We start from the raw sequence: 14,892 nt of genomic DNA on the forward strand, positions 1-14,892 counted from the left end.
ATTGATTCAGTCTCAGCTGCTGGTAATTCCATGAAAGCTGTCACCTGAGGGAAAATAAAGAAAAGACTTTTCAAATAGTACTCATTTTGAATGGGTTTTCTTATTTGCCTGCTGTATGTGTGTAGGGTTGGGGATGCTGATGTGGTTAATATGTTTTTGTCAAATTGAATTTGAAACTTATTTTCACTAGACTACTAAGAGGCAGGAGGGTGCAGTGGGAAGAAGGCCAGGGTTAATGCCTAGACTCTGGTCTAGTTACTGGATGACTTTGAACACATTCCTTTCCTCTTCAGAGGCTGAGTTCTCTCACCTGTAACGTGAGGGAGGGGCTAGGGGATGCCCAAAGCTATTTCCAGCTCTGACATTCTGTGGTTCAGTGAGGCATTGTGGCCAGAAAGCTGGCCTTGAAGCCAGCAGGCCCTGGATCTGACACAGACATGGCTGTGTGGCCTCACTCTCTCTGGAGGCCATGCCTTAAGCTGGCTCTGAGTTTCAGAGAAGGCACTGCTAGAAAAGAGACAAATTCAGGTCCTATCCTCATTCATTCATTCATTCATTCATTCATTCATTCATTCATTCATTCATTCATTCATTCATTCATTCATTCATTCATTCATTCATCTATTTGTCTATTCATTTGTTTATCTGTTTATTTATTTATTTAGTCATTCATTCATTCACTCATTTTTTTCCTATCCCTATTCTTTTAAGATGAAAAGAATGTTCATATAGATCACCTCACTGATCCTCACCACCTGTGATGGGGCATGGAAGCGCAAGTCCTGTGAAAATGAAAATCGAGGCTCAGTCCAGTGACCCCAGAGGGACACAGCTACTAAGTGATGGAGCCATGTCTCCCAGCAGACTTTGTAGTTTCAGGTCCAAGGCTTTCTCCTCTGCACCATGCTTCTGTATTCTCCCTGGGCAATGGAATAAAGATTACAGTAGTATTAAATATTTTTAATAAGCCAGGTTGACTCATAAACATTTAATCAACAGAAATGTAGCCAAGACTATCAGCATCATCTCGTTTAGGACAGTGGGAGAGAGTGAACTTCATTCCCAGAGCTGAGATTCCAGTGCTTCTTCAATTAATCCACACAGCTCCCTTTGTGTATTTAATCTAATTACTGCAGCATCAAATTAAATGTTCTATTTGTATGCATTTCTGATTTAAGGATGCCAATACGATTGGATTTCTGTAAGTAGAGCTGAGGTTCCAAACAGGGATGACTCAAAATATTTCCTATAATTATGGTTTGGGGCTAGTGTGATATAAGCATTTACAGTCAATTTAGTCAAGGAACAAGAAGGAGTCTTCTCAGTTTATCTTTGTGTTGCAGGTTTAAGTGTTTCCAGGCTTCTCTTAATTTAAAGGCTGGATTTGCCCACTCAAAATTTAGGAAAAAATAATCACTTTGTTTTCAGAAACTTGAAATAATCTTGAACGATGGCCTATAATTATGATAAGGAGATCGAGAAATATATACAGAAAGACTTCTGCTTTATGAACTTTTTTACAAAGGAAAAAAAGACATTAAAGACTTTCTGTAGCAGATGGTATGATTTATAGCGAGGTGGGGTTAAGGCTAGGGGAAATAGACAATTGGCCTTCTAGTTCCAACCTATATTTGGTGTCATTGATATTTCTTTTTTCAGACCCCCCAGGAAGTGAATCTGCTTGCTCAAAGTCCTTGTTAACTTTGTTCATTTTAATGGGATGTCCAGTGCCTTCTAGCAAATATAGGTACTGCTTCATCATTTTCCCCTGAAAAGGTTAAATACTTTTTTCTCCCTGATACTTGTTCCATTAACATATGCATTTGCCTTTGGGTTTGGAAAACTTCATTGTGGGAAACATTAGGCTTCTTGACCCTCAACTACAGCTCTCCACAGAAGCCATTTGTGCCACTTAGTACCCAGCCAGACCGATTTCTTCTTACTGTGGTCTAATGGTCAAATTCCTTTGCTATTGTCAAGTTCCCAGGCAACTAATGCATGTTGGTTACCTCCTTGATATACTTGAAGTTTTACCTAGGTGGTATTAAGATTAAGTTTTTCCAACTTGATTTTGATTTTAAAAGTTTTATTGATGTATTTTGTTTTTACATTACAGATACTTCTAGATTACTCCCACTCCATAAGAATTCTCTTATAACAAAAGGAAATAATTAAGCAAAAACTAACAAAAACAATGATGGCATCTGAAAGTTCATACAACATTCTGTATCTAAGCTTTCTATTTTTGTTTTTTTATTAAAAATAAATCTTTTTTTCTCTCAGCCACTGTCATCTCATTAAAAAGAGAAAAGAAAAAGAAAAAACAAATTCCTTGTAACAAATACGCAGTCAAGCAAAACCAATTTCATCATTGACTGTATATGATGTGTGTGTATGTATTGACTGAGTATATTTGTTACAAGAAATATATATATGTGTGTGTGTATACACATATGTATACACATATCTATCTATCTATCTATCTATCTATCTATCTATCTATCTATCTATCTATCTATCTATCTATCATCTAAAATTCTGTATACTAAATCCAGTACCTCTCTATCATGAAGTAGATAGCATATATATTTCATCATTGGTTCTTTGGAATCATGGATGGTTATTGTATTGATCGTAGTTCTTACAGTTTTCAAAGTTGTTTGTCTTTACAGTGTTGTTATTATAGAAATTGTTTTCCTGATTCTGCTCATTTCCTTCTTTGTCTCTTCATCAGTTTATACAAGTGATGAAGTAGGTAGAGCGCTGGTCAAGAATCAGGAAGCCTTGAGTTCAAAGCTGGCCTTAGACACTTGCTAGTTTTGTGATTCTGGGCAAGTCACTTAACTTCTGTCTGCCTCCATTTCCTCATCTCTAAAATGGTAATATTAACCCTCCTAGGGTTGTTGTGAGGATAAAATGAGATAATATTTGGAAAGTGTTTTCTAAACTTTAAAGCACTATATAAATTCTAGCTATTATTATTTAAAATTGTTCATTTAAAAAAAATAATATTGATGGTATAGTATATAAATTGTCTGATTCTCCTTCATTCTCCATGTCTCTCCATGTCTCTTTGAAATAAACCATTTCCTCATTTTTTACAGCAAAATAGTATTTCATCACATTCATATACAGCAATTTATTTTCACAGTCAGTGTATTCTGCTTATCCACTGCCTTTGATATACTTCCCATTTGAAAACCTTGGGCGCCTAGTAGAGGTTTGGGGTTCCTGTCCTCTTCCAATGAAATGTATGACAGTGGGTATATTATTTAACCTCTTTGAGATTCCTTTCTTACCTTTGAAGTGTGTCATTTAAAATATTGGGGGGAAGCCTGTTTCTTTCTAAATTATTGGGGAACTAGGCTAGGGTTTTCTAAAATATTGCTACATATAAATTAAAGGCTTTGCATCCGTTTTGGCAGTAAACATTTATTGTTCTCTCTCTTTTTTTTTGTTTGTTTTTTAGTAAGCATTTTTTGTTAATTCAGATCACATAAATACTAAAGTATTGCCCATGTGTCTGACTGATTTCCCCACTATGTACATATCTAGCATGGAGTAAGAGTTCCAGGAAGGGGGGCCAGGGAGAGCAAGCCCATAAGAGAAGCTCTTAAGAACATAAGGGAGTAAGAGGGTGACCCTCGTGTCCTCCAGGATTTCTATCCTCTTTCAGGTAGAGGCGGATCAAATTGGTTAGCATTATTCAACTCCATTGATTGACGTGACTAGGAGCATAGTCAAGGTATGTTTCCTTCCCCTAGGTAGGCAGAAAGGTCAATCTGCATTCCTTTTGTTAAGCTGCTGGCTTTTCCCAGGCTGTGGAGGGGGAAAGAGCAGCTTCTGGATTTCTCCTAGAAATTCATTACTAATCATTATTTTCTCACAGTAGAATGAGGACTTCGACATCCATACTACTCACCTCCTGTCAGTGGTGAAGAGTTCAAATGAGGCAATACACAGGAGAACACTTCAAAAAGTCTAAAGTAATAATAACTAGTATTTACATACTCCAGTATCTCTGCCAAGAAAACCCCAGATGGGGTCACAGAGAGTCAGATATGACTGAAAAATGAATAAACAACTGAAATGTCAGACTTGAGGAATTTGCATTTTATCCTAGAGGGATAGAGCCACTGAATATTTTTGAGGAGAGGGACATGATCAGACCAGGGTTTGTATTATTAATTTGAGTCTGTGAAGAATGGACTGGTAAGGAGTTTCTAACATCAAGATATATATTTGAAGGGTGGGACAGCGTATTTATTCCATATGTACTTATCTAAGCCTCATTGTCTTCCTCTTTTAGAATATATACTTCCTGCAGGTAGTGATTGTTTCATTCATTGTTTTTATATCTCTAGTGCCTTAGCACAGTGCAGGACACATAACAGGCACTTAGTAAATACTTGCTGATTGATTAATAATAAATAGTATCAGTAAGACTTTGGTTAAACTCTTGCTTCTTACTAGGGAGGTGAATTATTTAACTTCTTTCTTCCTTAGTTTCCTGGTTACCTAAAATGAGGGATAAAAATACCAATAGCACCTATCTCACAGGGTTATTGGGAGGCTTAAATGAGATAATGAATGTAATGTACTTTGCAAACTTTACAGGTACACATTCACATAAGTTATTTTCATCTGTTTTCTTTCCTCCTTCTCTCTCTCTTTCTCTCTCTCTTTGTCCCCAGTATTTAGCACAGTGCCTGGTACATTGTAGGTTCTTAATAAATATTTATTGACTGACTTAAAAAAACCCTCTAGAAAAGAGTATGCAAAGGCAAGCACATCCTTGCATCACTATTTATTTGAGCAGTTCAGGAAATGGGATTTAAGTGGAAACCACGGTGACAATGGATGAATTGTAAAAGATGAGGATGAGAATTTTAAAAAATGAGAACTGCGAGACTTATTCATGAATTAGACCTGATGCAGAAGTTATATGGAAAGTCAAGGCAAGGAGTTGATGAAGAGGCTGGATTTGAAGGCAGCCTAAGTCTGAGAGACTGTTACAATTCCTGGAATTTTATAAATGGAAAGAGCCTTCAGAGATTATCCATTTACAAAAGATGAAATTAAGCTCTTGAAAGTTTAACTGACTTGTTCTATCTAGATCATGTAACTTATGGAAAAAGTAGGGCTAGAACCTGATTCTCCTAACTTCTGGTCCAGTGTTAGAAACCCTTCCTTTTCAAACATTATTCTTCTATATTCTTGTCTCTTTTTCACATAGCTAGACACATTCACCCAGTATTTAAATTTCCTCTTTGCAGATTACCTACTCACTTGTTAACTTTTCAGATCACTTATCTCTAGCCTCTAGATACCAAATTGTATCTCCCAGAGCAGAGGTGTCAAATACTGGGCCCACAGGTTTGATGAGCACTCCCCAGTGCCAGCCAGAATCAGATTAAAATATAATTAGGAAATATTCAACAAAATAAATAAAATACAATAAAACATAGATAATATTACTCTATGGTTTTCTAAGTCAATCAGGGCCTGACTCATAGGGATCCTTTTTTGTTATTTAGTGGTCTCCTCTTTCCCCCATCTGAGTTTGACCCCACTGCTCTAGAGCCCCTAAAGCTTGATCCATAAGTCTGCATAATTATTATACTGACATAACGTCAGGTTTGCCTCTGTCACTGATATGGAGCTTGAATGAGGAACAGAATAGAAATGGAGTTTTTGTTTGTCAGCCACAAGTCCAGTGTAAGGAAGTAATCTCTTCCTGGAGGAGTCAGAAATGGATTTAAACAGCAACTTCTCAATACATCAATGGTCACGGCTACTACTTTGACATAGCAAACAATGTCTGTGTTGTTTAACAGAATATGGGTTTTCTTCTCTTTCAGGGATATGAGCCAGTGTTTATTCACAGGATCAAACACAAGCACATCCTAGCTAAGAACTATTTTTCTCAGATTCCATTGATGGCAGCATTTTTACATCATAGTGAAATTGAAGATGAAGCAAAGGAGGAAGAAAGTAATGAAACAAAGGAGAAAGAAAATAGCCAAACAAAGGAGGAAGGAAATAAGGAAACAACATCCATAATGCCCCAGTCTATACTTAAGGAAACAAAGGCATAATGCCTTCCAGATTAGTGTTTTCCTCTATGACTAATTGAGTAACAACTGTAATGCAACTAAAGGAAAGGGTTTGTGCCTTTTTGTGCCATTTCTTAATTATCTTTGGGAGTGTGATAAGTTTTATGAAGATAAAACATCCTTACATCAAACGTTTTAATGCTGATTGGTTGATTAGTTTAAAATCAGAATGCTTTTGTAACCATATGCAGTGTTTTGAAGTAAAAAAAAAGTGTCTGTCTCATTATTTGAAAACTGATATTTATATAATGCTTTAAAATTTTTTCAAAGTGCTTTATAGGGGGCAGCTAGGTGGCGCAGTGGATAAAGCACCGGCCCAGGATTCAGGAGGGCCTGAGTTCAAATCCAGCCTCAGACACTTGACACTTACTAGCTGTGTGACCCTGAGCAAGTCACTTAACCCTCACTGCCCTGCAAAAAAAAAGAAAGAAAGTGCTATATAGACATCATAAATTATCTCAGTTAAGCTTCTTGAGAATTTTGTCATCTAGATACTACTGACATTATTTAAACTTAACTTGTTCTTGGTGACACTGATATTAAGTATTAAGTATGTCTGTGGTGGGATTTGGATCCAGATCTTCCTGGCACCAGGACCAACCCTCTGTCTACTCTACCATACTGCCTCTGACTTGTGTACCAAATCAAGTTTTTATTCATTTTTTTCAGATATCTTTAAATAGTGAAGAGTTTCATGGGAAGAATGAAAGGATTTGGCTTATTTGGGTTAGACATAATGGGATTTTGGTTTTGGACACTGGTACATGGGAGTTCTTATTTTGATTCTTCCCCTTATTTACTGTGAGACTTTGCCAAGTTTATCTTCTATTTCTCAATTTCCTCATCTATCTGATACACATAATTATGGTTCCTGCTCATCTCTTAGGAATGTTCTAAGAAATTTCGAAGTAGAACCTTTCCTTACTTACTAAATGCCCTCCTTCCTTGAGAAATCTCCCGAAGCTCTCCTCTGTCATTGCCAAGGCTCCCTAAACTGGGAGTAAAATATACTCACCACCTAACCAGGAATCACTAGGAACTAGGAATCACTTTCCTATTCCAAATAGCGAATAAGCATGAAACAACACTAGCTAAGTGGTCCACAAAGCAGTAAGACAAGTAAAACCATAATATTCTAGTTTAAAACATCTTATACAATGCACTTTTATTAGCATTGCCCCCCTAACTCTAAACTCTTCTAGAACAGAGAGCATATTTTTTCCCACAACTCTCTACTGTCTGGTACTATAGGGACACCAGGGACTGGTGATGACGCCATTTGTCTAACGCTGTGCTAGAATGGTTTCACCTAGAATTTTCGATCCAGTTGATTGTGCAGGTCCATGTCTACAGGAAACATTACCCCCTTATCCAAAGTAGGAAGATCATATTGGGCAAAGGATCAGGTCAGACAAGTTCACAAAACTGTTCTGCTGCCAGGTGCGTTGATGTGGGCTCTCTAAAAACTCTTAGAGACGTCCTTCCTATGACAAAACTTCAAATATATGAAAATTCTGATGTTACGACCCAGATGAAATCATGCATCCTTCTTTACTTTTGAAAGAGATTAAACAAAAAGTTTACTTTAATTATCCATTTCCCAGTTTATTTAAAAGATGATATGATGTATAAAAATAAACTTCTACAACTTTGCTCATGTTTGCACATGGTTCAAATACATTTATATCACATAAGGTAAAGTATACATTTACTTGGAATTACTAATATTATGAAGTAGCTATTAACTTTTTTTTAGATTTAACCTGACTAGCAACTTTCATGTAATATATAACACTCAGATATCAAGTAGTCAAACAGCATTGGTTTCAGTGACTCTTAATGGTTACAGGTATCTCAAAGTGAGTTGGTTGTTCCCAGAGACTGTGTCCTCTGTTGTTTGAGGTCTTGTCAGCATTTGCAGATCAATTTCCTGTTCAGGTATATGCTGGACTAGATGGTAGCAGAGGTTTGAATTTTGAGATCTTATCCTGTGTAACTCCTATCCATGTCTTCAATCACCCTTTTGGGGGCTTTCCAATAGGTCCTTCAATATTTTGTGGAGAGTAGTACAATACTTAGGCTTGTCTCTCTATGTTGTCCCTCACTCTTATGGGTGACCAAGCTGCCTTTTTTTCTGGTCACACATATACTTGATGGGGTCTGGAATGTACTGGATGTGGTCTTTACCTCTGAAGTCATCATTGGTGATATTCTGCAGCCATGCCTATCATATATTTTTTGATTATCTTTTGGGGCTCTTGCAGTTTGGGTTCTTCTGAGATTGTGATGGTGTTGGTTAATTCATATCACCCATTTTAAATTTATATCTTTGTAATTTCTGTTTATTGCTCCTAATTGTGACATCTAGAGCCAATCAAAACCTCCAGAGCCAGCATCCACATGACAAGCCATCATCTTTTTTAAGAACAGTATCCATGACTATGCCCAAAGGTCTATGGAGCTGTGCATACCCTCTGACCCAATAATACCACTACTAGGTCTGTATCCCAAAGAGATCATAAAAAAGGGAAAAGGACCCACATGTACAAAAAAACTATTTATAGCTGCTTTCTTTGTGGTGGCAAAGAATTGGAAATTGAGGAGATATCCATCAATCGGGGAATGGCTGAACGAGTTAGTGGTATATGAATGTAATGGAATATTATTGTGCTATAAGAAAGGATGAGCAGGCAGATTTCAGAAAAACCTGGAAAGACTTAAGTTGACTGAAGCTGGGCAAAGTAAGCAGAACCAGGAGTTCCAGTGTACACAGTAACAGCAATACTGTGTGATGATGAATTGTGAAAGACTTAGGTCTTCTCAGCAATACAATGATCCAAGACAATTCCAAAGGACTCATGATGGAAAATGATCTCCATATCCAGAAAAAAAGAATTGTGGAATCTGAATGCAGATTGAACCATACTATTTCTACTTTTTTGGGTTTTTTCTTTTTTGAGGTTTTTCCCTTTTGTTCTGATTCTTCTTTCACAACATGACTAATGCAGAACTATTCTTAATGTGATTGTACATATATAACCTATATCAGATTGTTTTCTGTCTTGGGGAGGGGAGAGGTGAGGGAGGAAGGGAGAAAAATTTGGAACTCAAAATCTTATAAAAACAAATGTTGAAAACTATCTTTACATGTAACTGGAAAAAAAATTAAATACTATTAAGATTAGAAAAAATAAGGAAGGTTCAAAAGAAAATATATAAGAAAAAACTTGCAACCCATTCTTTTGCAAGGGTAGGAGATACACAAGTGGTGTACTTTACACAAATTTTCATACTTTTAAAATATATTTATCAGTTGTGCTAAAAAAAAGAACAGTGTCCATGTTCCCCTAAGTCTTTTCTTTTTCAGAAATTGGTTTAAAATCATTCACCATCTTGTTTACCACCCCCTTGGCACATTCAGTTTACCAGTGTCCTTTCTAAAATATTGCATTACTTTTATGTACTTATCTCCTTACATGTTTCTTCCTTGGTGGAATTAAGGTTCTTTGAAGTGAGAGACCATTTTTTTGTGTGCTATCTTTGGCGGAGGAGGGGTGCAGCAGGGAAGGCATCATTGGGGCAGTGCCACCTGGATTGAACCTTGATAGAGAAAATTCTAAGATTTGGAAAGAGTGCATTCTAGATGCCAGTGTAATCAAATACACAGAGGTGAGAGAGAGAATGTCAAGTTTAGGGAACTTTAGTTGCCCAGTTTGTCTGGAGTGAAGAGTGAATAAAAGGAATTAATGTGAAATAAGCCCAGAAAGATAGCCTAGATCCAGATGATAGGAAGATGAGCACTTTGTTTTTATCTGAGAAGCAAAAGGAAGACATTGAAAGTTTTTGAACCAGAGGAATGATATGATCTTTTGTACTATGGGAGAATTGTTTTGGCAGCTGTGTGGAGGATGGATTGGCAATATAGAGAACAATTAGTAGGCTATTACAGTGGTCCAAGTGAGAGGTAATGAGGTCCTGATCTAGAGTTGTGGCCATGTGGGTCTAGAGTAGGGATGTGAGAAATTTTGATAGTCTAAAAACGTTGAACTTTTCTGGGAGACTAAGACAGGCTAATACTGCCATGGTCACTGAGAATTCTGACCCCACCATCTTGTCTAACATCCTCTCTTCCTGATGTTTTCTGAAAACTTCCATACCACATGCTCATGGTCTATTTGCTATAGCTAATATCTAGCATTGTGCTGCTGCCTCTGACATTGTACATAGGAAACCAACCAGATGCACCTGAATGAGAAGCACATCTTTCCCCTTAAAACCATGATGTTTGACAGTTTTGGTGAGCTGCATTTATGTGAAGGTAAAAGATGCCCAGGCACCCCTCACACTGATTAGAAGAGGTGGAGAGTGGAGATATGGAGAACATGTGTCAAGTCTGAAGGAATTCTGTCTGAAAGACCATCATTGATTCCCTTTCTTCTTTTTTTTTTTTTTGTTTTGTTTTGGTTTTTCTGTTAGGCAGTTGGGGTCAAGTGACTTACCCAGGGTCACACAGCCAGTAAGTGTCAAGTGTCTGAGGCCACGTTTGAACTCAGGTCCTCCTGACTCCAGGGCTGGTGCTCTATCCACTATGCCACCTAGCTGCCCTGATTCCCTTTCTTCTTCTGTGGCTTGAAGAGTATTGCACTGAGGCCCAGGTGTAGCTCTCTATTAGCTGAATCTCAATTGTATCTTTTGTTCCAATCTCTTTTCCCTCATTACCCCTGTTCTCCCATGCTCTTGATTTTATGTCTAGACTCTCTTATATTTCTTTAAAAAGCTTCATAATAAAATAAATTCCTATCGCTTTATGCATTACTGGATTGTCTGTTTCTTTTGCTGAATATCTAAACCTCATTACTACTGGTAAGGACTGGGGTAGAGGCATTATAGAGGTAGAGTCAACAAAGTACCTTGGTTATGGGAGGGGTGAGGGATAGGGAAGTAGCAAGGATGTCTGTGGTTATACCCATGAGTAATTAGAAAGGATTATAGTACCCTCAACAATAGAAAAAATCTGAAGGAGGAGTGAGTTTAAGAGGGAAGAAAAGTTCTACTTTTTCACTTGTTGAGTTTAAAATAACTCATGCACCATAGGGAGCAGCCAGTTGAAAATGTCTAACAGGCAGCTAGCTGGTGATGTGGGATGGGAGCAGAGGAAAGGTGAGGGCTAAATTTATAGATTTGGGAATCTTTAGCATAGAAATGATACATGAAATTATTTGAACAGGTGAGATCACCAAGGGAGAAAGAAGAGAACCCAGGGCATCTAGTCTAAGGGAGTGAGAGATGAAAAGCCAGGGTGATTAATGAGACCAAAAAGAAGCAGTCAGACATATATAAAGAAATTCAGGGGGGGAACACTGCTACTGAAATCAAGAGAGAGATGGGCATTTAAGAGAAGTAGATCAAAAGCATCAAAAGACTGCAGGGGTCAAGGAGTATGGGATAAAAAGAGAAGTCAAGCTAGTTAGTAGCTTCATAGTGGAGAATTTCAGTTAAGTGCTATCAAGTCTGATTATGAGGGCTTGAACATGAATAAGGTGGTAAAGAAATAAAGGAAGTGAGCTAATAATTCTAGAAGCTTAGCAGTAAAGCAAGCTTGAAGGGTATGGCAGGGTTTAGTAAAGGGTCTTTTTTTTGTTTTTGTTTTTGGTGGGGCAATGGGGGTTAAGTGACTTGCCCAGGGTTACACAGCTAGTAAGTGTCAAGTGTCTGAGGCTGGATTTGAACTCAGGTCCTCCTTAATCCAGGGCCTGTGCTTTATCCACAGAACCACCCAATTGCCCTACCACCTAGCTGCCCCATATTAAAGATTTTTAAAGGATGGGGAGGGAATGGTATGCTTGGACATATAGGCAGAGTGTAAGATATATCTACTATCTGTCTCTCTTTGTGTTTGTATATGTTTCTTTCTCATCTTCCCTCCCCTCCCTTTCTTCTTTCTCTGCCTCTTTGTCTCTCTCTGTGTCTCTCTCCCCCTCCCTCTCCCTCTCCCCACTCTCGCTGTCCCTCCCTCTCTCTAGAGAGAGAAAATGAGCTCCTAGAAGAAATGAATAGTATGGACTCTGTGGAGAAAGTCCACCTCTTCTTCAGAGACTAGAACAAAGGAGGTGAAAAGAATAGGTGGGGATATAAAGTTACAGGAGTGGAATAGTGGAGGTGAGTTAGGCAGTGACAGATGGACTTGATTTCCTTAGTAAAAGGTGTCATTTATTGAGGGAGAGGTGATGGTGGATGGTCTAGGGGGCTTGAGGAGATGGTAGAGAGTTAGGAATAGCCATTGTGGGGGACATGATAGTAATCTGGTAAAGAATAAAGGGATTTCTAAGCAAGAGTGAGGGCCCATTTGGGATTGATATGAATTTGTAATTCACTTCATGTGCTTGTTTGACTTCTTCCAACGGCATTGAGCAACACAAGATTAAGAGTAGAGAAAATAGGGGCAGCTAGGTGGTGCAGTGGATAGAGCACTGGCCCTGGATTCAGGAGGACCTGAGTTCAATTCTGGTCTCAGACACTTGACACTTACTAGCTGTGTGACCCTGGGCAAGTCACTTAACCCTCACTGCCCCACAAAAAAAGAAAAAAAGTCCCAAGAGTAGAGAAAATAAATGATGATTGGGGTGATGTAGGGTTGAGGATGACTGTAACAATGAACTGATCAGTTAGATTTGAAGATGAAAGTGAGGCTAGAGTCAGGGTGATAGGCTAAAAGACCAAGGTAAGACAGAGTGGCTGAAGGGCATGGTTAAAAAAAATTCTTCTTATGCCTATATACTCTGTTCCAAAGGAGCTCCATTATGGGTTTGGCTGATGGACAATATAAAAGCATTTGATTTTTGAATTTGGTCAGTGACTCAATCCATAGTGTTTAGCCTTATGCCCATCCTAGCTCAGTGCTTCTGCTAGTCATCTCTTAATTGTCTGAATGGAAGAGTGATGAGCCATTTGGAAACAAGGAGAGATGTTCTCATATTTATTAAATAAGAAAAGATTGGAAAATATCTTTTCCCCTTATTGATTCAGGACATGAATCATATTGATGAACCCTATGTTTTGTTCTTCACTGTATTCCTTAATTCTTTGGCTTATCCAGAACATTGCCATGTGCTTTTCTCGACCCGACAAGGCAATGCTTTTGAAAAGCCAATGCTTTACTCTTTTTTTTTTTTTTTTTTTTTTGCGGGGCAATGGGGGTTAAGTGACTTGCCCAGGGTCACACAGCTAGTAAGTATCAGGTGTCTGAGGCTGGATTTGAACTCAGGTACTCCTGAATCCAGGGCTGGTGCTCTATCCACTGTTCCACCTAGCCGCCCCCTGCTTTACTCTTTCAAAGGAAATTTTGTTTTCCTTTGGAAAAGGAAACTTTGATTTATTTAAATTTGATTCCTCTGCAATCATGGAATGTCATAGAAGCCATCTTGGAAATCATTTAGTCTGGCCTGTTCATTTTTCAGAAGAGGAAACTTAAGTTCACTGAGCTTAGTAAACCTTCCCAAGGTCTATAAGCTGAGGGCCCCCAATCACCAGAGAAAGAAGTTCATTTTTCATGTAACTTGTTTCAAGTTCAATTAATTCCCATTAGATGTCAGCTCTAGCCCTTGTGAAAATGAACAGTGATGGTAAAGCATTACCTTCCGAATCAAGGAGTTTCCTGTTAAGGGCTTTAATTAGAATTTCATGATACACATTTTAAAATGTCACTTGATACCCTCAAAGACAAGATACATTAAATTCACTGTAACAGGAGTATAATTTTAAAAAGTACTTTCCAAGTGAGGTTAGATTCACAGGCAACTCTGAACAAACATTTTTAGTTAAGGTGTGCTGACTTCTCTTCGTCTGGGGAGAGTTGGGGTAATCCCTCTGGCAGTCAGATTTTCTACAACATTTTCTGTTAAAATCCCAGAAGGCATTGTGTGATCAGCAGAGAGTGCTCCAACTGTGTAGAGGAAAACAGACAAAAATGCTAATCCAAAAATGGCTGTTTTAAAATATCTTCCTCAACTCAATCTTTACGTTCTACATTTTGGGATGGATTATTTCTATCTTCTTCCCCAGGCTGACAGATTGCTGTAGAGATATGGGACTACAAAAGGAAGGTTTACCCAAAATGAACCACTCAGTAACCAACCATCTGTTGGGGTCACTGAGACAGCAAAAATGCCTCATTTCCACATTCTCTCTGGGACTGCTGTTGATTATCATATATTTGTGAATTTTTTTTTAAAGTGGGTGTTCTTCCATAGCCCCTAGAAGCATAAAGCAGACTTTTAATTTACAATCTCGAACACTAACACAGACATGCTAAAAATATTTTTTTCTCAGATCTCGGGAGGGTAGCATTTTTACATGGAAACACAACTGTAGTTGTGAGGCACATGGAAACCAAATTCAGAAGGATTGGATTTCTTGCTGACTCAAGTGACCCGCTGTGGAAATGAATTTGGGGGAAGTACAAATGAATCAATCTTGAGCAGACAGGGAGTATTAAAACCTTGTACATGTCAGCAGTCTTTGCTCTTCTAGCCCTTCAACAGGCAATTTAGTATAGTCTGGTATTCTGCTTCAGGGATGAATCCATAAATTGAATTATAGACTAAAAATAAGCAATGATAGAAATAAACTGAAATGAATTCTTTTTTTCCCCTCTCATTACTTTGAGGTATTATTATCTTTCATCCATCTGTACTTGTAGGAGTGTTATTCCTTTTTAAAAAAGCATGTTTACTTTGCTTTTATGTATTTTTCCTTCTAGGACAGTATTCTTCTCAGT

At 38.0% G+C, this 14,892-nt stretch overlaps 1 protein-coding gene across 1 annotated transcript in view; it reads left to right on the forward strand.

Annotated features, from left to right (window-relative positions):
• The window catches only part of IQUB (IQ motif and ubiquitin domain containing), an 87,624-nt gene extending 81,282 nt beyond the window's left edge, over nucleotides 1-6,342 (forward strand). The window contains exon 13 of the mRNA XM_043968461.1: nucleotides 5,862-6,342. Coding sequence (XP_043824396.1) covers nucleotides 5,862-6,098 — 237 coding nt within the window. The 3' untranslated portion in view covers nucleotides 6,099-6,342. The remainder of the gene's footprint in view (nucleotides 1-5,861) is intronic.
• The last annotated feature ends 8,550 nt before the right edge of the window (nucleotides 6,343-14,892 follow it).

This window comes from Dromiciops gliroides, chromosome 5 (assembly GCF_019393635.1).
Source record: "Dromiciops gliroides isolate mDroGli1 chromosome 5, mDroGli1.pri, whole genome shotgun sequence".
Taxonomy (NCBI): domain Eukaryota; kingdom Metazoa; phylum Chordata; class Mammalia; order Microbiotheria; family Microbiotheriidae; genus Dromiciops; species Dromiciops gliroides.